General features: G+C 46.3%; 1 protein-coding gene and 1 long non-coding RNA gene across 2 annotated transcripts in view; one reads left to right on the top strand and one right to left on the bottom strand.

Annotated features, from left to right (window-relative positions):
• LOC140214016 (uncharacterized) overlaps window positions 1–24670 on the bottom strand; it is a 68985-nt gene that overhangs the window by 19705 nt on the left and 24610 nt on the right. The window contains exons 2-3 of the long non-coding RNA XR_011890907.1: window positions 16206–16357; window positions 16041–16120 (exon numbers count right to left, since the gene is read on the bottom strand). This is a non-coding gene — a long non-coding RNA (uncharacterized lncRNA). The remainder of the gene's footprint in view (window positions 1–16040; window positions 16121–16205; window positions 16358–24670) is intronic.
• LOC129381656 (ileal sodium/bile acid cotransporter-like) lies at window positions 4412–17501 on the top strand. The gene is made up of 5 exons (XM_055064686.2): window positions 4412–5196; window positions 8651–8887; window positions 10081–10252; window positions 11430–11670; window positions 16909–17501. The coding sequence occupies exons 1-5, from the start codon at window positions 4717–4719 to the stop codon at window positions 17393–17395; spliced, it is 1617 nt and encodes a 538-aa protein (XP_054920661.2). The 5' UTR covers window positions 4412–4716; the 3' UTR covers window positions 17396–17501.

Here is a 24670-nt window from a genome sequence, read left to right as displayed (position 1 = left end):
CTTGACGATTTATTCGTTTAAAAAAAACGAACCTTAGAAACACCACTCCGTTTTCTTGGATTAGCTTTAACAGTTCAAAATGTGCTTTCTTTGTGTGCCTCTACACTTGGGCATAGCGAAGGGAAGGTTAGCGCTGCCATCCAAGATTTTCTTTTAGGATCGGTGAGATATAATTCTGAATACAAAATTTTTAGCCCAGTTTTCTTTCATCAAAATTGAACTTTAATTGTTTTACTCAATAGTCATGGTAAAATTTTCGGTTTTATGAAATCATGCAGGCTCTACAATCTGTACCTTTCGTCTACAGCTTACCTATTAAAAAGTTTTGACTCATTTTACCCGATTTCAATTCCCCACAGTTGGTACGTGCCATTAGAACACAAGGATGTACATCTACACATAAGGCATCCGATACATATAAACCTTACCTACCGCCTGCAGAATATAGCCCATGTGGACTGGGTAAAATAACTTGGCATAATATATGATAACCACCTTACTTGGCTCAAGTACGTTGAATATATAAATAAATATGGAATGCGAGTGGTTGTAATGCTCAAAAGGCTTGGCAGCAGTTGATCGGGGATGCAGAGATACCCTTTGTGGTTACTTATAATATGTAAGTACCGCCAATTTTGGAATTCGGATGCGTTCTATAAATTGCATCCCCTTGTTCTTCTAGAACGGGAAGCTTTACGCCTGTGCCTTGGTTTACCAAAGTTCGTTGCCCGAAATGTACTATACCTAGAAGCACGCTTACAGTCTCTTGTGTAGATATCTGCTATTAACTCTCCAAACGTTCCTAAAGATGCATGAGTCCCCTATAAAATTGCACATCATTTTTATATCCCAGCCTGTAATATTTTTTTTCAGTCCTCCTGGCCTCGGTTCCACAATCCTCAGGTCGCCTTTGTACAGGCAGTTGTCGGTCCCTTAGATGTACGATTATGTGAGATCCCTCCTATTAGCAGTGAGAGAGAGAATCTCCAGCCTATATATGACGACATATATCCCAACAACGCGAAACGTTTTTCCTACAATATAATAAATGGGCCATTGCAAATCACTTATTGGAGCTAAAAAATAAACGTCGTCATAGCGACCGATGCATCGTAATCACAAGAAAAATCGGGAATTGGAATTTTCCCTTCCGTTTTAGTCTGGTCGTTCTGTTTAGGACTTCCTGACTGTCTGTATATTTAACCGAGTTTCTGGCGGTTACATTGGCTTTACGAAAAGGGAACTCCCCAATCTCATAATATGTATAGTAGTAAGGGATTCTGTATGTTTATGTTCATCTCACTGCAAATAGCGGCTCACAAAGGTCGCGCACATTTCACTGTCTAATACCCTCTCACTTAACACTAATCAGATTGGTATGGGTGCCTGGTCACAAAGGATTGGTCCAAAAGCACTAGCTAACACTGCATAATAGCAAACATTTGTACGAACTACTCTTGGTGTTTTCCGTTTTAATGTTACTTTTATATGTCATGTTCTATTACTGTATTTATCATACTTTCAGCTAACATTGTATAATTAGCAAATATTGTGTATGAGCTCGTAATATATTTCCTCCTTATTTCTTGTATAACCCCCTCCCCTCTCTAATGCCGAAAGACCCTGATGTACATAAATAAATAAATAAACAAATAAATAAATAAATAAATAAATAGATAGCAGACAGCTCGGCGAGAGCGGCCCTTAGTGTTCCAGTTATTCCGATCCTTCCCGTATCAGCTTTCATAAGTGCTGCTAGGTTAAGCAGACGTGCAGTCATGCAAGACTCTTTGAACCTATCATTACCAAATTTAACTGATTACCGACACATATTCCCTAGGAGCAGAACCTTCTGCCGTAACAGAAAAACTGATGTCTTTACGAAGTTTAGAGGTCGAATACCTGCATTAAACGATTATCTGCATCGATCTTGTCTGGCGCCCTCCTCCTTGCGCTGTTACTGTGGTGAGCATGAGACAATGGAACGCTTCTTCATGTCACGTCGCCGTCTTTCACCATTAAGAAAACATACTTTAGAAAGGCAATTTCATGGTGCTGGATCGAGTATGACGATTCCTGATATTCTATCTTTCAGAGCCTCTTTTCTGGGACGTTATCATGGCGATGTTGGTTCGGCTGTTCTGAGATACCCAATTGAATCAGCACGATTCTATTGCTAAATTCTTAAACTTTATCTGAACTGATTCTTTCAGCTATTCAAAATTTTCAATGGTGCTTCTTTTTAGATTCGTTTAATCTTTTATATTAAGTCGCCCGATTCATGGCCAATCCCCCATAGTTGTTATGAGTCACTCGTAGAGGCAAACAAACAAACATCTCCCCCCGCCCACTGCTAATCGAAAACTTTCTTCAAATTATTCAACAGCGGTTGTAGCGACTGTTTCACTGTCAGTGTACCCTTCGTCTTCAGACACTATTGTAGCCAATACATTTAAATCGTTAATTCCCCCAAACACAAGCCTGGTGAGGTTGGTATGGGTTCCAAGCCATCGTGGTATATTATTAAATGAAATGGCCGACACACTTGCCCGGATATCTCTTGATGGACCAGCTATGTACGTTATGCCTACTTCGGCTTATGTCACTGCAGCTAGGTTTAGAAAACTTTCTCTTTTCCAAGAGCCTACAAAACTGAAAATCTAAGCGTTGGAATTTAATTATTTGCCCTTATCTTGGGACAATAAATGGTGTCCCGCACGTAAATTAGAAATCTCCATAACAAAATTACGATGCCGCTTCGCACTATTAAATTTTTACCTATACAGGTCTAGTCTGGCACCGCCCTCCCTGTGTCCTACGTGTCAGGAACCCGAAAACATTGAACACTTTCTACTAGCATGCCATCGATTTAGAAATCAGAGGAATAAATTAGCATTTTCATTCCGAAAATTGGGTATTTCTTCAACTACTCAAGATATCCTCTCCTTCGAGGCTTCTTCATTGTTGCTTTAGCCACAGGAAAATCTGCGCGGCCATGTGCGACTACGTCTGCGACACAAGAGGGCTACCATGTTAATTCTCGAAATCAATAATTGGATACATCATGAAATCCCTGGTTGTGCCTTTGAAATTATCATAATACCATCCAAAAACGAACACGGAATTTGTTGTTTATATATAATTACATATATATTTATTTCTATATCGGCCACGTGAATATATTTCTCAATTAACATCAACGTTATGCATGACTCCGATTTACTTTTCCGTTTAGGTTTTTCTCTCTCACTTTCCCTTTAACCACCGGCTTCTTCGCCAATCCCCCGTGGTGGGGCAAGCGCCACAAGTGAGGAAGCAAGCAAGCAAGCCACTGTCAATTCTACGAATAGCGGCACGTTCCGAAATTTGAAGGAAGAAGAGGAAGAAGGAGAAGATTAGCGGCGTCGCAAGGTACAAGGTACGTAGACCCCTTTCTTTGCAATTTGGCACGGGCCAAAATACGGCGCGAGACAGGAAAGAACGGAATAGCGCTGAACGTCTAAAGATCATTCCAGCGCTCCCCGTTTCCCTGCTTCCAACGCATCCCTTTCACAGCGACAGCTGTATATGACTAACCTTCCGTAGTTGTTTCGGCGTCCGGCAACAGGAACGGACTTAACGATTTCTAACAAACCCATACGGGTGCAGTGCGGTGGTGCAGATGTCAAAATGCGGAACAGATTGAACGCTCGCCGTGATCAATAGCATGACGTCAAGGTTATCGCAGGAGAGGCATCGGTGCTAAAAACAGCTGCGTTATCGATGGGGCGTACACGTATAGTTCGTACAACCGAAGAACAACATGCGTACAAGGAGCGCCGGAGGGAAGAGCAGCGAGAATGTAAAGCGCGCCGGCGTGAAGCGACCACCGACGAAGAACGTTCCCGCGATGCTGAACGAAAACGACAATCGCCAGTCCGGGCGACCTCCGAACGAGCAACGACTCCAGACTCGCAACGCAACATATAACAACCATACATTGCACTCTGTGAAAATGGAATGGCAATGAAAGCACTTTGCTTTTCGTTTGTGAGCTCTGACTGTCGTCACCTTTGGCTGCCATTCCATCTTCACAGAGTGGAATGGTTGTCATTTCTTTTCAGCCGACACCCGACAGTCTACGGACTTCGACGCTAGCATTCAGTCAACATGCCGGCCCGGTTGAACATGGAGCTTGGACATGGTTGACATGGAGTTGGACATGGTTGAACATGGAACATGGAACAGGAGCTTCGTGAATCGTGCGGCTAAGGAGTTTTGCGCTACAGAGGACCACATGGCACTAGACGCTATAGCGTCCAGTTCCATGTAGTCCCCTGTAGCGTTGCCTCCAAATACATGGTGTTAGGATTCCCGTTACGTACAGTCTGAATCACACTTGTGTACAATAATCGGGTGACTGGCTGCCGGGCACAAGGCCGACTGGGTAGGAGCGCATGCAGCGCGCATGGAGCGAGCACCGAGCGCTCATGCGGTACGGCCATACGTGGCCTTATTGCAACGTCGGCTTGCATTTTCATTCGCAAGCGATGACGATAGAATGGACCGCTTGACCGCTGTAGACCAGGTTGATTATCTACACTGTGCCGGTAACGCCGTCATAAAGACTTTTTTTTTTGGCTGCCCCGAGCAGGAACAGTCCTTTCCGGTCTTCGGGAGCCGTCCGACCCCACATGAGCCTCTGGGAACAAGGGCCTAGTATACAGTGGTTTCGTCATGCTTCACGGCCAGTTCTCAGCCCTGCTTTTCTGCGCGCTCTCCCGCGCCGCGTTTCTGGACTCGGCATCCTCTCTCGACAACAAAGCGACCGCTGGATTAGTTCTCTTCCCGACCTTCGAGGGCCTGGAAGAGGCCCACGACGTCCAGGAGCAGGGCCTCGAGGTACGCGACGTCGCCGACGACTTCCAGGAGCGGGCCGACTTCGTCGCGGGCAACAAATCCGGCCGCATCGAGCGCGGTCCCTACGCAGTCACGTTCGATCCGCCGCGCCGAATCAGCGTCCACGAAAAGAGCGAGGTTGTCGTGCAAGTGTCCTTCGCCATGACGGGCGATCGGGTGGTCGCGGTGAGCAGCGCCGACCCCAGCATAGCCACGGTGGACCTCTCGAAGGTGAACCTGCACTCGGAGGCACACGGCAGCGCCTTCAACGTCACGGTTCGCGGGGTCTTCGTCGGCTACACCAAGCTCCACTTCAGGGTGGGTACATACACGCTCCGTGCGTTTAATTACCGCGTCCGGTTTCGTTCTCGGAGATCGGGACATGCTACCACTCGTGTGCAGTACGACGCGGAATGCCTTAGATCCTTTTGTAACACTAACCTGCAATGCCCAGCGTTATCACACATGATACTCCTTTTGGATACGGCGAAATTTGTATTTAAGCAGGGGAAACTTAAAGCACGGACTGGAATAGCATTTGTGATACGCTGCATCTTCACATCTGTGTTGAGGCAAATAGAAAGCACTTTTACAGTAACAAGCGCGAAGAGACGGTCACTTTATTTACGTAAATAGAGATGCTGCTTGAGCACCAAAGCCCTGGGTACGTAAGCAAAAAAAAAAAGAAAGAAACCGTTGTTTTCATGTTTTTAACATGCTAGTCGAGCGGTGATAAGAAGGGAATTGAAAAGCCAATATGCCCCCGAGTTTCCTCCAGATTTGAGGATACAAGATTGTGCGTCGGACTTTAACGTTGGCACGGCATTCGTTGCCCAGCAACAGCGAACTTTCAAAAAGGGAGTGCTGTCACTCAAATTATCAAAAAACTAGTGCATTTTTCGAAGTCGCAGGAGCTCTAACCACATGCTCCTCTCACGAAAAGGGAGTCGCAGTTAGCAACTGTGCCATTTGGGCAACTTATAAGACATTGTAATTTGGTAGCAACGCTGGTCTCAAAATGGGGCAGACCTCAAGTCATCGACATAATCGTGACATCGTGACACAACAGCGAAATTTGCTCACGTCGCGTACTAATAAAGCTAGATTTGATGACGTCACTCACAAGTGATGATAAGAATGCGCAAGAGTTCCACGCGCGTGGCAGACGCACCGATTACAGGAACGAAGAGAGCCAATGTATCCACTGCGAGAAATACAGGGTTCGGCATCGGTGCTCGTTAATGCAAGGAAGGGAAAAAAATCGACGTCGCGCCATCCTTTGGACATTATCAGCAACGTTAACGTGATTAGCGTTCTATCTTATGATGGGCTTTCTCCAGTGGCCATCCACCAAGCGGCAGCGTTCGACGCGGATAGGGCGCTGTCGCTTTAATGTATTTGAGGCTACATAACCCTGGCGTCACAACTCGGCACGTGCGCTTTGGGGGTACTGGCCAAGAACGAGCACATACCAGAATCACATACCCCCGGTGGCCCACGTCGTCAACTAGACCGGACGGCTGCCAGCAGCAAGTTGTCAATTTGGGCACACACCCAGTAACTTATGTCGTCTGCTCAGGGCAAGACAGCAGCCAGCACGTACATAGTAGCCCAGTGCTTGTAACAAACTTAGGTCGCTGGGTATGGGAAAGAGTTTGGTACGGACGAACAAACATACCGCAAGGCCGGTGAAGTTCCTCAAGAATGATAATCACATTAAAAAAAAATAACTACTTCGTGCCAAACAGAAAAAGATGCCAAATTATAACAATCTGTGATGATGACCACGTTTCGAGGTGTTCAAAGTGCTTCAAAGCGAACAACCTGGTTGACTAGCAGGAATAAGAAAAGCGGAAGTGTACTTCGTGCTGGCTCTCCCTTTGCTCCGGCTTTTCTCGGGCGAGCTCAGTTCAATAACCTTTGTGTGTGCTCAAATACTGGAATACGGCATAAACGAGAGTTCGCAATAAACGCAGATTATTATTTTTTTGTTTTTTTGTTTCAGAAATGGGGGCCTCCACGAATGCTGCGTAGTTGGAACTACGTTGCGACAGATAACTCAGTAGAAGAACATACATGCTTTCAACGTCAAGGGAATGCCGTTGTTATAGAAAATTTCTCGTGTTTGAAGAATTTGCGCTATTCATTGTTCAAGAACCAAAAATGAACAGCGTGTGGTCAAGACGAAGATTTCTTTTGGGCCTCGTGGTTGAACAATACTTTAACAGCGCCCTTAAAGGACAAAAACAGTCTCGTCCTAAATTACATTAATTATCTTTGGCGTTGATATTGGTACGAACTAGTAAGATGGGCGCATCGCGGGCATGGAAGTAAAAAACGTCGGCACAACTCAATACATCCCAGTAGAAGGATGGCTGCATAATCTTTACGATGTCTACCTCCATCCGCGTTAAGGTAATCTGAGCATTGTGCGCTTGTCGAGTTCAAAAGTCATGGATGACCTAGGCGGCCGAAGCGGACCAAGTGGAAACGACAGACGTGGTCCGGAGAAGAGCAGGGCGCGCAGCGCTTCATGAATATTGAGAAAATGGTGCAACTTACACCCTCTATTTATTTCTTTTTTTTTTTCATTTAAAAAATGTTTTGGTACCAGGGTGTCATTCCCCGAAACAGCACATACACGTGCGATATATGTTTCTTTCTAAGCTACAAGAAAGACAATAGAACGATATGGAAGTTGACCACATTGCTGATATAATTCTGCACGCCTACTTAATTGAAAGGCATTGGAGTGTGTGTGTTTGACTCGAAGGCAAACATTCGACTGAAATCAAGTCTACTTGAAGGACACTTGAAGTTACATGAAGCAAACACCAAATAACTAGGTTTCCAAACACACCGGGAGTTAATTCCACAGTCCTACGACTCCTACTTCAGGCCCTGCATATAGCAAGTCGATCGCCCCCTGATGAAGGAACAAGCCGGAAGGATATTAAAGGGCATATAAGGTCAATTTTTTAACAGTAACCATTAGGGTTGAAATCACTGGGTTCTGCCTTTCATTGACCTACTTTAAAATATATTCCCGAGTTTAACCTATGAGCATTGCGCAGCGAGTTTTGAGGGACGCCACACTATTGGAGGCTTCGAGTTAATCCTGATCCCCCGAGCTCGCGCACCAAAAGCTCGGCACACGAGTGTTTTTTCGCGTTCCGCCGTCACGGAATGCGGCCGGCGCAGCCAGTAATCGCACCGGCGACCAGCAGGGCGTCGTAAGCCACGCGTAGCCATGGCGACGAGCATTTATCAATCCGTGTCGGCACGTACGTGAATGCGCGCCAACCTAGCTCATCGACAAGTTCCGCGAATTCTCAGCCAGTAATTACGCGTTGCATGTTTAGCGCACAGCAGCTACACGAGAACCATAAAAGAAAAAAAAGAGAAATAAGGAAATCACAGGCCCGGCCAAGATAACTTTGCCACAAGAATTCTACGTAGTAAAAGTAACGGGGAACACCGCTTTTTCGTCGTCGCCCTCGTGCAAAGTGACACTGGCCGAACCTGACAATATGAACCAACTATATATATATATATATATATATATATATATATATATATATAGCCCAGAAATACAACTTGTAAAAAAATTTGTTCAGAAGTGCGCGCAGTTTAAGGAACACCAGACGACCAAAACAAATGGGGAGCTGCCTTTCCCCCGTTAGGCACACATACACCCGGGCGTTTCTTCTGCGCCGTTGAACCCGATAATACGACGTTCATTCTCCCTGTCACGTGCTCCTTCCGCACTCAGGTATGCGAGCTGCGAGGCGACGCCGAGACCAACTGCGTCGAACTGAGCTACGTGGTCGCCGTGCTACGCGCGAGAACGGTGCTGCAGAAGACCTTCCCCGTGGTGGTCGCCCTAATGCTGTTTCTCAACTTCATCAGCATGGGCTGCCAGGTAGACATGGGAGCCATACTGGAGTGCCTGAAACAGCCGTTGGCGCCGACCATAGGCTGCCTCTGCCAGTTCATCTTCATGCCCCTGGTGAGCAGCGCTGATATTGATCGTCGGTAGAATCGCCATTTCAGTGGTGGACTTGGTAGTCGCCGCATGACATCTGATGGACGCGAATAAAATCGGTGTCGCAGACAGAGGGTGCTTGTGGGCTCCTTGTATCGACGCAGATGCAGGGGTCAAGACACTCTCGTTCGGTTCGGTTCGGTTCGTTCGTTCGTTCGTTCGGTTCGGTTCGGTTCGTTTGTTCGGTACCTGCTTCACCTATACCGTAAATACAAGAGGAGGTATACATCCTATATGTAACATAATGTAATTGACGTTCAAACCAAGTACACAAAGCGCGATAGAAGTCATTGGGCACTATCTAAGCATTCACAGGTGCAAAAGCTTTCCAGTTTAATATGGTTCGAGGGAAAAAATCTAGTAATGCAAGGCCTCACCTCCAAAAGGAAATTTATAAATTTTAAAGACTATGGCCTCTTCGCTACGAGATACACGATGACGGCCCAATACACGTTTCTCTACCTATACCTTTTTTAGAAAGGTATGTGATATGAAAGATAAAAAACAACTTGTTCGAAGCCATTTTCTACGCTCTTTTTTAACGCCTGCCATTTCAGCTTACGCTTATTCTGGGTCATGCTAAGTTTTTTGGTTAAACTTCCTATCACAAATCAAGCTGCCATATATTCTGAACATTTTCATGCGTGTCGGGTAATTCACAAACACATGCGTGCTCGTGTACCGAGTGTGCGTGGGTAAAATACCAATCTGTCAAAGCAGCCTTCAGAACGTGAGGTGAAGCGGGGAGAGAGAGAAGCCAAGGCGTTTCTTAAGTTTACCCACGCAAGCAGCCGTTGAGCACAAGATGTTACGAAGCACGCGGCTCGCGTGCTCTAGACAAGCGCCTTGGCTTCTGGACAAGAGTGCTCAACTGACAGACATTGGACACCCGTTTTCGTAGCCTCCGGCGGTTGGTGGGGCGGAGGAATTGCGTCGCTTTAAGTGGTCAAATTCGCTATCGTAATTCTCCGCTTAGCCGGACTGAAGAAGCACTTCTTGTTTCAAGCCTGTCTTGAACAACTAATGAATGCGTTGCCCTCTACAACCCTTCGTCCCAGTAGATGACCTCCTGCATGAATGAGACTGCAGTCGGAGATTTCCCAGCAGTCTTCTATCAGAGCTCCTACCCAAAAGTTACGTTCTGTACCAAACTGCAGGCGTCCTACTCCATCGGACTGTTGATCCTGGAAGATTCCCTCCAGCGTTTCGGCATCTTCTTGCTGGGCTGCTCGCCAGGGGGCAGCGCAAGCAACCTCTGGACGCTTGTGTTCAACGGCGACCTCAACCTTAGCATCACCATGACGTTTATCAGCACCATTGCCAGCGTTTGTGAGTGTCGCACGTGGAAGAAGGCATCCCAGGGCCATATTTGAATGCAATTGGTATCTTAATCGCAAACCATGATCGATACGCCGGTGTCGTTGCCCGAACGATAACTTTCGGAAAATCCTTCGCATACCTTAACGGCAACATGGCGTTTACCAGCACCATTGCCAGTATTGGCTAGTGTCAGAAGTGGAAGGAGGCATCCCGGTACCAAATTTGAGTGCAACAGATGTATTAGGGTGACCATAGTGCCGTCATTTCATTGACAAAAGGATAACTTTTGGAAAATACTTGGCATGTTTTCCAACCTTATAGTGGTGCAGAAGAGTAACAGATTCTAGTCAGTAAAGGCGCCAAAGCCTCAAAAAGAGGGAAAGGTTTACGATGCAAGGATTCTGAAACAAGGTTCGTACATAGGAAAAGTAGGAGACTAAGCTAATTAGCCCAGTTAATGGCTTTAATGCGATATCGTTAAGGGCGCCGTCGCACAACATCCGGTGTCGGCGTCGGCGCCAACGGACTCGTCCGTGAACGAAAATTTTCGCACATATATTTAGCTATATGTATACGCCATGCCTTGCTATATGACATGCGGTATAAGCGAGCTATATCGCCACACCGTTCAGTCACTACAGTTTTTCATACCCTTGCCTTTTGTTCTTGACAAAGTCATTCCTCAGAATTTTGAGAATGACAGCCCATAAACAAATGTCCTGAAACAAAACACCGACAGCGCCTGCCTTTTATGGTAAATCTCAGATTTACACTACAAAAGTGCGAACCAATAACAGAAGCCTTAATATTACGCAATTTTTTGTTGAGGCTGGGCACACCATTTGGGATCGGCCCACGCAAGTGGCCGCGCATCTGCCAGAAAGCTCGTCTTCGTCTTCAGCGTTCGCCGCCAACGTATCCCGGTAAACATTACGGTTACATAAGCTGCAGTTGCCGGGAAGCGTGTGAAGCAGCCAGTGGTCCTTTGAATGCTATCGCGCACTCCGCTCTTAAAGTCAAAGCTGAAGCACCCTACAATTTTTTTTTGCTGCAAGAATGACAGCCTTTTCCGATATTTAGCTGTGGCCGCCCAGACTAGTGTTGCATATAAGTTATCTTGCGTTCGCAGTACTAACATTCTCTATTATTTCTGGCGTTTACGTGCTTTTCGCGTGATGCTGTGCAGTCATGATGCCCCTGTGGGTGTTCCTCCTGGGAAACGGCATCTGCCAAGACGAGACCAAGGTGGTGACCATCCCCTACACCAGTCTCATCGCCAGCCTGGCGATGCTCTCAGTGCCACTGGCCATCGGCCTACTTATCCAGCAGTTCAGACCCAAGTTGGCTTTGACGTTGGAGGAGTACTCAAAGCCCGTCACCATCTTTGTGCTCGTCACTCTGCTGATCCTGACAGCCACTGTCCAGAGGTAATGCGAATGCTTCGCCGCTTCAAGGGAAACAAATGGAAAATAATTTGAGTTCTTGCTTTCGGAAAGTTATGGCGAAGCTATCGAAGATGAGTGTCAAAATAAGCGAATAGCTTTATGTGCACCGCATAAAGCAAATAGACACGACAGCATTACTTCCCAAGTGTAGGGCGTAGGTCGATAACAGTGTATGATGAAGACAGCACAGATTGGGAAGGAGGATGACCAGCGAAGCTGTACTGTGTGATAACTATATATTGATTGGCGTGCAAGAGCCATCCATTGCAGTGCGCAAAACGCCGTATGCACAAATGTAGGGCCATACGTCACTAGGCGCTCCTCCACGATGCTGAGCCTCGGAAGATGATGAGGCACCGGGACGTGTACATGGCCATGTATTGTTTCAAACCACGGCATCGCACATTTTACTAACGAATCCCGGCACCTCACCGCTCTTCAAGGGCACACACTGCTTCAGCGTAGCCAAGGCGATCGTGCCTTGGTCGACGTCCCGCAGTGCAGTAACGGTTGTGAGGTCACTCGAAAACCACAAGCGGTCACACACAACACAGGTCGCACCAAATTGGTTCCCCACAAACTACCTCTGAAAGCAGGCCATTGATCCGGTGAAACGTTCCAAGTTTGCACGATCGGGGCCACATTGACGGTTCGCATTTCTTTCCGCTTCGCGGTCCTGGTGAGCAGCATTTAGTTATAGCACCCTCAGGGTATACAATAAGGCATTACAGAGGGACGGCGCTGACGGACAGTACTGGTCAGAAGAAAACGGGACAGCTTCGTTACGCATCCGCATGAAGGTATACTAGATAGCATTAGTAAGTACCTTGTGAGGGTCATCGGCGTTAGCAATACAGACTAGTGGATCCGCTAGGTGGTTCCGCTCCTGGCATGTTTTTGGGAGAAATGAGTTTCCATAGGTGGAGGTTTTGTCGAACGGGATGTTCTCCTTATGACGACGGTCCACGCGTGCAGAAGTAAAAGAGGCTGGTTCCATATAGTTTGCCTTGAGCGTGGGAATTAAATAATATATGTTATGAAACAAATATAGGCGAGCGATTTTTCTGCGGTTGACAAGGGGAGACATGTTGAGGGCAAGTTTCATCTAGTCACACTTTCTGTGCGCTATTAATTGTTCAGAATAAAACGAACGGAACGATTCTGCACAGCTTCTAAGGTGTTAATTAATGTAAGTTGATGAGGGTCCCATATAGATTACGCATAATGTAGATTAGGTCGAACGTAGGTGACATATAGCTTTTTCTTCACAGAAGAAGGTGCGAGCGGGAAATTGCGTTTCAGGTCCGTAGCCAAGCATGCGGTTAGCTTTTGATGTTATGTGTTTAAAATGTCGTTTCCAGGAGCGATCATATGTAAGGTGCACTCCTAGGCATTTATAACCGGATACTGATTCAAGTTCGATGTTGTTAAGCTGGTAATTAGGAAGAGATACTTCGCTACGTGAGATTACCCGCTGTGGTTGACTAGTGCCCATGGTGTTGGGCTGCTAAACACGCGGTCGCGGGATCGAATCCCGGCCACGGCGGCCGCATTTCTATAAGCACGAAATGCGAAAATGCCCGCGTAGTTAGATTTAGGTGCACGTGAAAGAACCCGAGGTGGTCCAAATTTCCCGAGTCCCTCACTACGGCGTGCCTCATAATCAGATCTTGGTTTTGGCACGTAAAACCCCATAATTTTTTTTTCACGTGAGATTCTCATGAACATACACTTTGAAGTCTTAAGATCAATGTGCCAGCGGCAGCATCAGGTTGTGACGTTATCTAGATCTGCTTGTAATGCGACCATGTCACATTCGTTAGTAATTTTCCGACAAATTACGCAATTGTCGGCAAATAATCAAACAGAATTAGTTATTTCGTTATGCAGGTCCTTAAATGAGGAAAATTAAAGGCGCCACCACACAGCCTTGAGGTACGCGCGATTCAACTGATAGATCTAGTGAGTCAGCGTCATTGATTGTTACATATTGGATACGACTAGAAAGAAACCTACAAATCCATTTGAATATTCAAGGATCAATGCTTAGAAGGCTTAGCTTATAGATGAGTAATAGGTGATTAACTTTATAAAAGGCTTTAGAAAAGTCTAAAAAACAGTGAGTCGTAAAACGCGAGTCCAAAAACGCATGCGATTCATTAGTAAATATTAAAAGTTATGTTTCACAAGAAAATATTTGCTGAACTATTTGATAAAAACTATTTGATAACATTTAACATGAAACATGAAAATATTTGATAACTAAAAACTTTTTGAATCAAGAAAGAGTGCAAGGTGAGTTGAAATTGTAAGTTCGAATATTTTGCAAGTTACCGAGGTTAATGAAACGTGTCTGTAATTATATAGGTTGTGTGGGTGCCCCGATTTAAAAAGCGGGGTCACTTTACCGGTTTTTCAGTCAATGGGTAGGGCACTGTCGTTAAGTGATCTAGTAAGAATGGAGGTACTCTTGGTAAATGTTTGTCTTGGAAATTCTGACCCGGATGTCTGCTGAGTCGAAGGCAATGGGATCCATCTCCAGAGCGTTTACGGCTGAAAAGAGGGGATACTCACTGATATTTGCTGTGCAGAATGATTGGGCACACTTGTTGTTAAGTGGGGAAGCGCAAACATGATTCGGAACTTGATCCTCTAGCTCGTTTACGAAGCTTATAGTGCTGTCTTTGATGCATTTAATAATGTTCCAGAAGTGTTTTTGGGTTAGTTTCATTAGAGACGGTAGGGTAGAGTTAAAGAAGTGAAACTTGGGCGTATTTAAAGCGCTTGTATATGCTCTAGCAGCTGATGTGCATGCTAACCATCTGATCTTCTGACGGAACGGAAAAGTCTGCATTTTTTGTTGGGTAATCATTTCAGAGGGTTGTTGTAACCAGAAGCACTAGAAGTTTGATTGATTACTTTGAGCTGAATACATTTGCTGATTAGATGCATTACTGCAGCTTTAAAAAAAACAACCACTTCGCCTGAACTGTTAAGTCGGCATGTGTCACGAGGAATCCGTCAAGGAAAACTGATAGCTCAAGAGCTAATAGCGATAAAGTTAGCCTCATCGTAGTTCCTGATATATTTGGTGTGTTCCTTCTGCAGACGGGGTGGAAATAGTAAAGTGTAAGATGGCATGCTCGCTTAGCCCTGGCACGTGGGTCACTGGTGAAGCATTATCGGGATTAGTACGTGGCTATAGAATCAAGTCAAGGAAGGAAGCTGCAGTAGATGTGACACGTGTTGGTTTGATAACTAGCTGTAAACGGTTAAAAATCCGAGCAAGCGTTAAGAACTTCTCTAGCCTCTGCAGACGCCGGATTAGAAAAGGGGCGAGAACGCGACCAGTGGATAATAGGGAAATTAAAGTATCCTGGAAAGAAACAGGGGGAACCACTGAATCGAACAGATATTTCGTTAAGGGTGGCACGAATTAATTCTGCAAGCTCACCTTCGGGATTAGGTGGACGATAACAGGCACCTATGATTTTTTTTCAAACCAATAGACAGGCAGCAACAGAGTAATTCCAAATTAGTAGTCACACCCAAAAGGAACGATTCAAAACTAGAGTCTATTTAGCGATGAAGACACCGCCGCCTGCCCTATCGACATGGTCTAGCCGATATACAGTAAATTTCTTGTTGCGCTTAAACAACTCAATTTTTTTTAATGTAGTCAGGTTTCCGTTAGTACGAGAATATCAGCGCCAGTATCGTAAATCAAACTGTTCAAACTATCTCTTTCGTGAAAAACGCTCGGAATGTTGGTAAAATTTACGGATGCTGTTGGAGATGGGCCTCCACCGTTCGCGCGTGCCTACTTATTTCGCGCACAGGCACGTCCGCAGCTGGTTGTTCCTGGGGACTTCGCGACAGCATTGCTTGTCGGTCTATCAGTATTCACTTCTATACCAGAATATTTTTTCCCGGTATTGAACACTTAGCACTTTCCTTCGGAAAATAGTCTTTTGTAGCTTAATTTGAAGTTAGTGTTCAAGCCTCTCCCGAATTCGGGCGTGACGCGTGGCAAATATTGGCGTCCGGTGACGAATACGCCCACGCGCCCTGTGCACCGACAGATTTCTATCGGCCGTAAAAAAAAAAGACAGACCCCCCTTCGGACCGCGAAAACGTGCGAAAGAACAACGAAAATAAAATCTGCCCTCTTTAAATGTTCGAACTCTTACTCTCCAACTTCACCAAATGGCTTTTAACGGTTCGCACCAGAAGGGAGTTTCGCAAAATATGAAATTGCTTCCTTCGTGATGTCAGTTCAACCTCAGAGTTCATGCCCATCGCAGGAACCGGTGGTGCAAGCGATTATGTATTTGCAAAACATCCTTCCTTACCTGTTGCCGCCTCCGACTCGACGTCGCAGGTAGTCGTTCATCCACGCCGAGCGTCAGGACCACCCCAGCCACCTAAGGTGCTGCGGTAATAAACACAGAAACTTACGAATTCTGTGATGTCACATAAAGAAATTCGCGTCCGTATTGTGAAGTGCTATCGCATACCCATGGATAGTCATCAAGCACGAGGTGGCGAGGTCAAAGCCCGGCCGCGGCGGCCGCATTTCTCTTGGGGCGAAATGTAAAAATGCCCCTGCCGTGTTCATTGGGGGCGTCACCCTGCTGGAACCGTAGCGAAAGTCCGCCATCCAGAAGCGCTGGGATTCAAAGCGGATGGGAGCGTTAACTGGCCAGCGGTCTAGATAAGCAATGGACGTTTATAAATATTGGTGAGGAAAAAAGCAAGGAAGAGAAGGAACCAGAGTCATCCCAGACGTAGGTTACCTCACAATATAAAGGCATATCTCAATAACAAAACAATGGTGATATATAAGAGGGATAAGCATTACGCCAGACTGAAATAGGTGTAATAAGGCTTTACTACCTCAAGCAGACTAGATGACTGCTTCTTGCCACCCCGTTACAAAGGGGATGATATTATAAATCATTGTGCAAATTATTGGTTTTAACATCCTCATGACTGCACAGCTGCACCAGGATGCTTTAACGTGCACGCAAAGCAAGGGACAAGAGCGTTTTCATTTTTTTTTTCATTCTGCGGTGGTCGAAAAGCGGCCGCCACGGCCAGGATCGAACCCTGGACCTCGTATACAGCTCAGCAGCGCAGCGCCCCAACCACCGAACTGTCGTGGCCGGTCGTCATCGCTACACCTCAGCACGCGGGTCTACTGCACCGCTTCTGTCGCAGGTACATCTTCCAGCTGATAACGTGGCAAGCCGTGCTGTGCGGCGCGCTGATATCGTGGAGCGCGTACGGCGCCGGCACGCTGTGCGCCCTGGCGGCGCGCCTCAACCGGGCCCAGATCATCGCGCTGGCCATCGAGGTCGCCTTCCAGAACAGCGGCATCGTCGTCGTCATCATGTACATGTCACTTCCGCGACCGGACTCGGACCTGGTCATTGTGCCCGTCGTGTACCAGACGATGCTGCAGGGAGTCCCACTCTACGCGATTCTCGCGGCGCAAAGGATCCGGGCGGCTTGCTTCTCCTACGGCGGGCCTGTGTCCGTGAGCGAGAAGTCGCTCGCCGAAGCGGGCTCCTCCAAACCGGAAGCGGGCTCCTCCAAACCGGAAGCGGGCTCCTCCAAACCGGATGCGGGGGCGCTCGCCGCTTCCGGTTCGGAAGCCGGGGACACGGCGGCCGCCTCGTGCACGCCTCACAAGGATGTCGCGTAACACATGCGTAACACGTGCACGTCTCCGTCATGTTGAACATTTTGTGCTTAAGTATAATAACGTCAGTTACTCGTCACAGTTGATCGTCATACAGTTTCTTTTGTTGAAAATGGCAGAGATCCTTCTTGTTCAGTGAGTGTCCGTGAGCGAGAAGTCGCTCGCCGAAGCGGGCTCCTCCAAACCGGATGCGGGGGCGCTCGCCGCTTCCGGTTCGGAAGCCGGGGAAGCGGCGGCCGCCTCGTGCACGCCTCACAAGGATGTCGCGAAGCACGAATCCGTCGTCGAGAGCGCCTCCAGGCGCGCGCACACAGGGACGACGACATAGCCGAGTTGCAATATAGGGAGCAGTATTGTGGACTGCATGTCGAATGTTACCACTTTTATCGACGATAAGCGATAACTTTCGGCGTCTGCGTGCGTTGTAAAGGCGGTTGGTTACACGTGCGTAACACATGCGTAACACGTGCACGTCTCCGTCATGTTGAACATCTTGTGTTTAAGTATAATAACGTCAGTTATTCGTCACAGTTGATCGTCATACAGTTTCTTTTGTTGAAAATGTTAGAGATCCTTCTGGTTCAGTGATCGCTCAGCTCGCATGGGAATGATGGTTATTACATTAATTTATCCAATCTTCAACATCGTGGCTTCAAAAGTTCCTGTGGCTTTACTTGTTGCATATTATGCGCCTGTATTGGTCTAAATTTTGTAGCAACCCAGTTTAAAACAAAAAAAAGAACGCACGAAGCAATAAGATTCTGAGCACATGGGCAATCAGCGCGAATTATTGCGTTTATGAGGCACAATTTTGCTGAAGTTGATCAGTTCGCAAAGTCACAAAGCGGCATGTCTTATGCGAGAAGTACGGCGTTTATTCGAATCCATGTACTAACCATTATGTTCACGCACGTAGACGGTAGCTCCAGAGTTACTTATATAGTAACGCTTGTAAAATAATCTTCACGGTTTCAAGAAGCGCGACCCTCTGCGATGCACATGTAGACACCTTGCGACGAAGCTTTCCAGAGTTGACAACAGCGACAGAACGCGCGTCTTGCAGCGAGGTGGAAGCGAAATTGGGAAATGCACGATGCGCAGTGCCGTCCACTGTTAAATTAAACACGCGAGTGCAAAGCGCGTGTAATTGTTTTCCCTCTGCCAAGCGCGTAATTCTCTTGCTTTGCAGCCGATGGGCCGAGGTTGGTGACGGTGGCGACTTGCTGCGCTCGCCTGCATTGCATTGACGTAGCTTCCAGAGAAACTTCCAACTACTTTCACTGTACGGGAAACAATCACTGGTGAACAAGAATTTCAAAACACAGTAGCCATAAACGTTGACAATTTCATTACGCTCTTAGATCTTTATCTTCATTCGACAGCCATAAATCGTGACGAGAAAGTTTTATATCCAACACACCAGTATTTGTGTCAGTTCATCCATCGCACCCATGCTTAGTGATATATGTTGATCTAGCATTGAAAAACGCATTTACGATGCTTTAGTTGATCTCCCCAGTTACGCTCATTTATTGCTGCGTCGACGACTACCTGGTTCTTTTAAACCAGCGACCTGGTTATTGCTTTGACGAAGAAGTGAAAAATATTCTGAGATTTTTTTAGTACGCACGGTGGGGGACTGAAGTTCGCCTTTGAACTGCCGAATAAAACTAACATTCAGTTCTTAGATATCAATCTCATTTGCTTCAAATCACCACGTTTGCTGGGCTTATCAACTTAGGTCTAAGAAAGGCATGCTTCCCTATGACACTGCTCATTAAAAACTCGTGAAAAGGGTAATAGCCATCTCCTGTATTCAAGCTGCAATGAACACAGTCTGTGAGCAACTAATGAAAAATAGCCTCTTATAGCAGAAAGAACGTCTTAAAACAGTCGGGTACCCATCTTCTGTCATCACAGCCGTGTGTTAAACACTCCTGCAAAGAAATCACTCAGGAAGAAAAATCGAAAAGCAGGAAAAAGAAAAGATACCTTTTCATGTAGTACCATAGGTTCACAAGTAATCCTACAATATAAAGAAAATGGCCAATAGGCACCAAATAAACTTAGTGTCTCCGCTTCCTGTAAACTTTCGAAATTATATATTGCTATGAAAAATCGGAAAACCCAGGAATGCACCAGGAATCACGAGAAAAAATTCACCAAGTAAACTTCTGACGTCGTTTACGAGATGCCTTTAGATTGCGGACAAGTGTACATCGGCCAAACCGGGCAATGTTTTAATGATACCTCTAAGCAGCATAAAAACAATGTAACAAAAAAACAGGTACTGTATCCATTTAGCTGCGCATTGCAACAAACGCTCATGTACACCAATGTTCAATGACACCACGTTTCTGAACCACGCAAAGAGCAAAAAATAAAGAGAAATTGTAAAAGCTTACTACATTACCAAATCAGGAGACAAATACGTTAGCACAGCGTCACTCAGCCTAACAAAACTTGAGATAAATTTTCTAGATAAGCCCCTCTACACTTGTAGGCAGTACGCATGCTTCTTAACCTTTTGGTTATTGTTGGCGTTTTTGACGTGTTATAAAAGCTTGGTTCAGAACAACATTCATTTGGGCTAGATGATGCATTCTTGAACTAGGAAAGAACAGCGCCAACTAAGACGATCAAGAGCGGGAGGAAGCGCAGACTTTATCTTTATTCACTGAAAAATCGACAAATATAAGGAAAATCACAGACATACGCACAAGGACCACAAGGCATCATCTGCCAAATCTTTCAAGATATGACATTTTGGTTTTTAAAGAAAGTCACAGAAGTATCACTAACATAGTTTTTTTTCCTCTCTTCTTTATATGGAATGCTGTATAAAAGCTTGTTGATCTTTCTATAAAATTTCCAGTTGGCAGTACAGCGCTCGCCCTGTTGTGTATCGTGTTTTAGATTGTCATCTTCGTCTTCTTCGCGCCGCTTCAAGTTTTATTCCAACAACTGCGCCAACAGGGTGAGAGGCACACATGATAGGTGTTCCCTCTAAACGGTGCACTGCGCTGTTCACTCACGGTGACACCTCTCTGATCATATATATCGCGAGGCAAGAGTGTTCGAAATCTGCAAACGTCGAAGTGTGCATGCTCCACATGTCTGGCAACGTTGGCAATCAAGATCAGAAGCACGAACATTTCGCGAGCTTGAACTCGGCAAAGCACTGCGCGCAATGCTACAGACGAGAGATCAAGCAAGCGTGGCTATAGCTTGGAATGTTTCATTTTATTTGCACCCCTAGCGGACGGTGTCGGCGACACTGGGGCGTTAATTGAAAGCGTCATTGCGTACCTGTGGCCGGGTGCCTGTATTAGAAACGTGCCAGCTCTTCTTTGGTTAAGCAGGTAGGGGTGAAAGTCTCAGCGGACGCCCAAAAGAAGGAACGTTGTAACAGCACTGTTTTTCTGCAAAGTGTTACACACTACTAATCAGTTTTACGCAGTAAGATTTTTTTCAGGCTAGTCTAGACTCGCATACAAAGCAAACCGAATGTTAGCACAGGCGGGTTATATAGTGATCATCAATCGGAAACATCACCATCAATCCGTTATGGTGATCGGAATCGGAGTGTTGCTCCTGCTGACTAACGCGCTCTCAGCAGCCGACTTTTCCTTCCCAAGGAGCTTCGATTTCTGACTCACTTGTCGAGCGTTGACGATAGCCTGTCATCTACTGTTCTGAGACACTATCCTGTGGGACGCTGCAGTATGGCCTCTTTCAATTAACCTTTCACCGAAACCCCTCGAGCAGTCTATGAGCCTCCGTATATGGAAGTGATGTTGAGACGAAACCGCTGTACACCTTGCGGTATACATTACATCACATTTACGTGCGCAGTGGTTCATTGCCGATGCACCTACCTTAATCTGAATCGGCAACGGCGTGCCTGTCCGATTGTGGGTGCATAACAGACGAATTTAATTCTCATTCTTCGAACATTGACCTTCCTAAATACTGCGGCGAGCACTGGCTGCAAAAAGACTGCATTAATTACTTTTCTTTTCATAACAGGTCAGAATTAGTGACACTGAAAAGGAGTAATAAATTGGTTTAGACAAAGCGCGTGCTTTCGTAACTATTTCCCGTAATCCCGCTCTAATAGGTTGCCCATATAGGAGAAAAATAGGACAAAAGTTCCGGTTTGTGATTCTCTCGCTGAAACCCCAACGGAAGGCAGTGGTACGTCACGGATTTCAAATTATATTTTTCGTGCTGGGGTCGTTGGTGGCTTAGTAACTATCCCTGAAACTTGTGAAGTTCAGTCTTTTGAGACTGAACTTTTTTGAGACAGACTCTTGAGATTTCAATGTAGTATATATTAAACGATGTAACGCTAACTGAGCCATAACAGCTGACGCCGCCGTCAAAATCGCTAATGTTACTGCGAGCTGGTGCGCGCACTTCAAGGCTGGCATCACCGCACGTTTTTCCTTCCTTGCGTATATTGTGGCCTTCGAGGCCTCGTCTTACAGTAAGAGTGGCGTCTTCAGGTACTGTATGTGGTCTTAGTTTGACCTCGCAGGACGCCAGACCAGTCTGCCTGAGACTGCGCACGAGCGCGTTGCAGCATACTTGAAAACGCGCCGTGAGTATTGGCCGCCCCAGAGTGTGCTGTTTGCAACTCTTGGCGCGTACGCTCTGCTCAAGCGCTTGTTAGGTTGCACCAAGGCGTGCACAGGTCTGACAGGTAAGCAGGATAGATTTTAACGCGATAACGTTAAGGAGCCTGAGTCGGAGAAAATCAGGCGTCGATGTCGGCCGGCGGCGATGTCCGCATAAGAACGATCATCCCGAACCACGCACCCCGATCCACGCAGGCCCTCCGTTAGACGCAGAGGGCGTTACTGAACTGGATTTCTCATACTAAAATGGGTCAAGAAATTCGTAACGTAGGACTTACACACAACCTACAGACATGATAGCGTCGGATTGTATTTTCAATATTCGAGAAAACAAAATTCTTTTGCGTGGAAACTCAAACACAATCGCCTTTTCCAGCTGCCATTAGAGGTCCGTCTTAGTAGAAGCGGAGCGACCCGCTCGGTTCCTTGCAACAACCATCCAGATGGCGCTCGCCTCCGCGCATCCGTGGCAGCAGAGGCGCCAGCCGCGGGGGGGGGGGAGGGGGAGGAGGGGGGATAAGAAAAATGAACCAGAAAGGTCACCTTCGTGCGTTGCGTTCACAGACAGCGTTTATAGGGAAATGTCACGTTTACATTAGATGCAGTTGCAGGCAAGCGTCAGAAGCAGTCTGGGATCTTTGAATGCTATCGCGTTCCACTCTTAAAGGCGAAGCTTAAGCGTCCTCCAAATTTTTTGCGCGCTGTCACGCAAGACGTATTTCGCTATGTCGGAATACGCCTTGTCGAAATGCGTAGAGCCGATCCCAAGGATGGGGCAGTCTGACAAACGCAACCAGTACATAGATAGTCGTCGTACATGGCTTCTTGTGGTCAAGAATCAGAGGACTGCCGCGGCCAGGACAAAGAGAAGTAGAAATATCAGCCTTTGCCGATGACATCTCTTTTTTTTTGAAGGACGAAAGAAGTTATAGAACTTTCCTTCATATATTCAATGAATATGCGGTCTCATGCGGAGCAAGCATAAATTAACGGAAAAGTAAAGCGCTTCGGTTTGGAAATTTCAGCGAAGATACCCCTACCAGGAATTGAGTTCCCAGAATCTGTCAAAGTGTTGGGCGTTTGGTTTGAGCCAGAAGAGGTTTCCCCCAAAAGCTGGCTGGAACTGGTTAGAAAAGCTGCCAAATCAATAGATGAACAAGTACAGTCAACAGCAAAAGGTTGAGGAATGGGGTTTCCACTTCAAATGTGAACTCCTGAACTGTTAAGGCATGGCACTTCGTATTTAATGAATCACCGTGTAGGTGGCGAAGGCTACTACATGCTTGAACATTTCATTCGAGGCTGTGTGACCACGCTTCGCGAGAATTCAGCTTCTTGGCAGATCCTGCGTCCCGTAGTCTTTTGCGGTTGACTGTACATCCTGCAACAAGTCTAGTAGAAAAGGCAAAGTTGGTTCAAACGAAGATCTGCGCCCCGGCCTTTTATGTGGCGAGAGTCGCCAAAATGCCTCGCCTATCGTTGCGAAAAAAACTCGATTCCCTGATTGGGATATATCTTTGGGGGGGAAAGCCACCACCGGTAACTAAGAAAATCATTCGACTTGCAATGTCTAAAGGCGGATTAGTCATACCAAATGTGGCGCAAACCACCAGAGTTCTAGCTGTTAAAATGGCCATCACGTTGACCAATACATCGGACTATGTTGGAAGACCGGCCTTACGTTACTGGTTAAGTACCTTGTATCGCTTCATAACCACAGAAAAATGGGTAGGTCCTCGAGTGGAAGTCCCGCTGCAGTTCTATAAGGATGTTATCAACACCAAGCGGGCCGACGAAGAATTCTTACCAAACACTGCACTAGCGGAAATAAAACCAGGAGATGCGAGTGCACGCGGAACTGGCAATCTGTGAATTGGAACCGGAAGCGACGAAGAAAAGCGCAAGAAGAAATTGGAAGCTTTGGAACGGAACACGGCTTCTCAGCGGAATTAAAGATTTTGAATGGAGAAGAAGCTGGGGCATCTTGCCAACTAAGATCCGCTTGGCAAAATTCCATATCACAGCTACAGATGGATGCCCCAACTGCGAGAATCCAGAATCACAATGACATGCCCTGAACGAATGTATTTCAGCCAAAATTGTGTGGAATATGGCCTCTAGAAACTTCAAAGCAGAACTGCTAAAACGGAACAAAAGGAAAAATCTCTTCGACAAATCACTAACAATAGTGATTATGTACGGTCTTCGGAAAAGAGGACTAGCGGAACTGAAAAGAAAACCACAAGAATCCGTCTATCCGGTTTTCAAACGTGCACCTGTCTTGATGAGTGTAATTATTGCCGATGAATTGGCAGCAAATGGAGTAGAACACTTCTTAACAGGAAGTAGCCTACTCGTTTCTGGACAATTAAAAATGACAACATTAATACACCATTCATCTATTATTTAATTATGGGGTTTTACGTGCCAAAACCACTTTCTGATTATGAGGCACGCCGTAGTGGGGGACTCCGGAAATTTCGACCACCTGGGGTTCTTTAACGTGCACCTAAATCTAAGTACACGGGTGTTTTCGCATTTCGCCCCCATCGAAATGCGGCCGCCGTGGCCGGGATTCGTTCCCGCGACCTCATGCGCAGCAGCCCAACACCATAGCCACTGAGCAACCACGGCGGGT

The sequence above is a fragment of the Dermacentor andersoni genome, chromosome 11 (assembly GCF_023375885.2).
Source record: "Dermacentor andersoni chromosome 11, qqDerAnde1_hic_scaffold, whole genome shotgun sequence".
Taxonomy (NCBI): Eukaryota; Metazoa; Arthropoda; class Arachnida; order Ixodida; family Ixodidae; genus Dermacentor; species Dermacentor andersoni.
This window is presented reverse-complemented; position numbering and strand designations above follow the sequence as displayed.

Excerpts from the sequence above, each read along its gene's own strand:
- LOC129381656 (XM_055064686.2), top strand. The coding sequence starts at position 4,717 with ATGCTTCACGGCCAGTTCTCAGCCCTGCTTTTCTGCGCGCTCTCCCGC. Across the intron at positions 10,253-11,429 it reads CAGCACCATTGCCAGCGTTT|TCATGATGCCCCTGTGGGTG; the intron begins GTGAGTGTCGCA and ends GATGCTGTGCAG. Across the intron at positions 11,671-16,908 it reads CTGACAGCCACTGTCCAGAG|GTACATCTTCCAGCTGATAA; the intron begins GTAATGCGAATG and ends CTTCTGTCGCAG.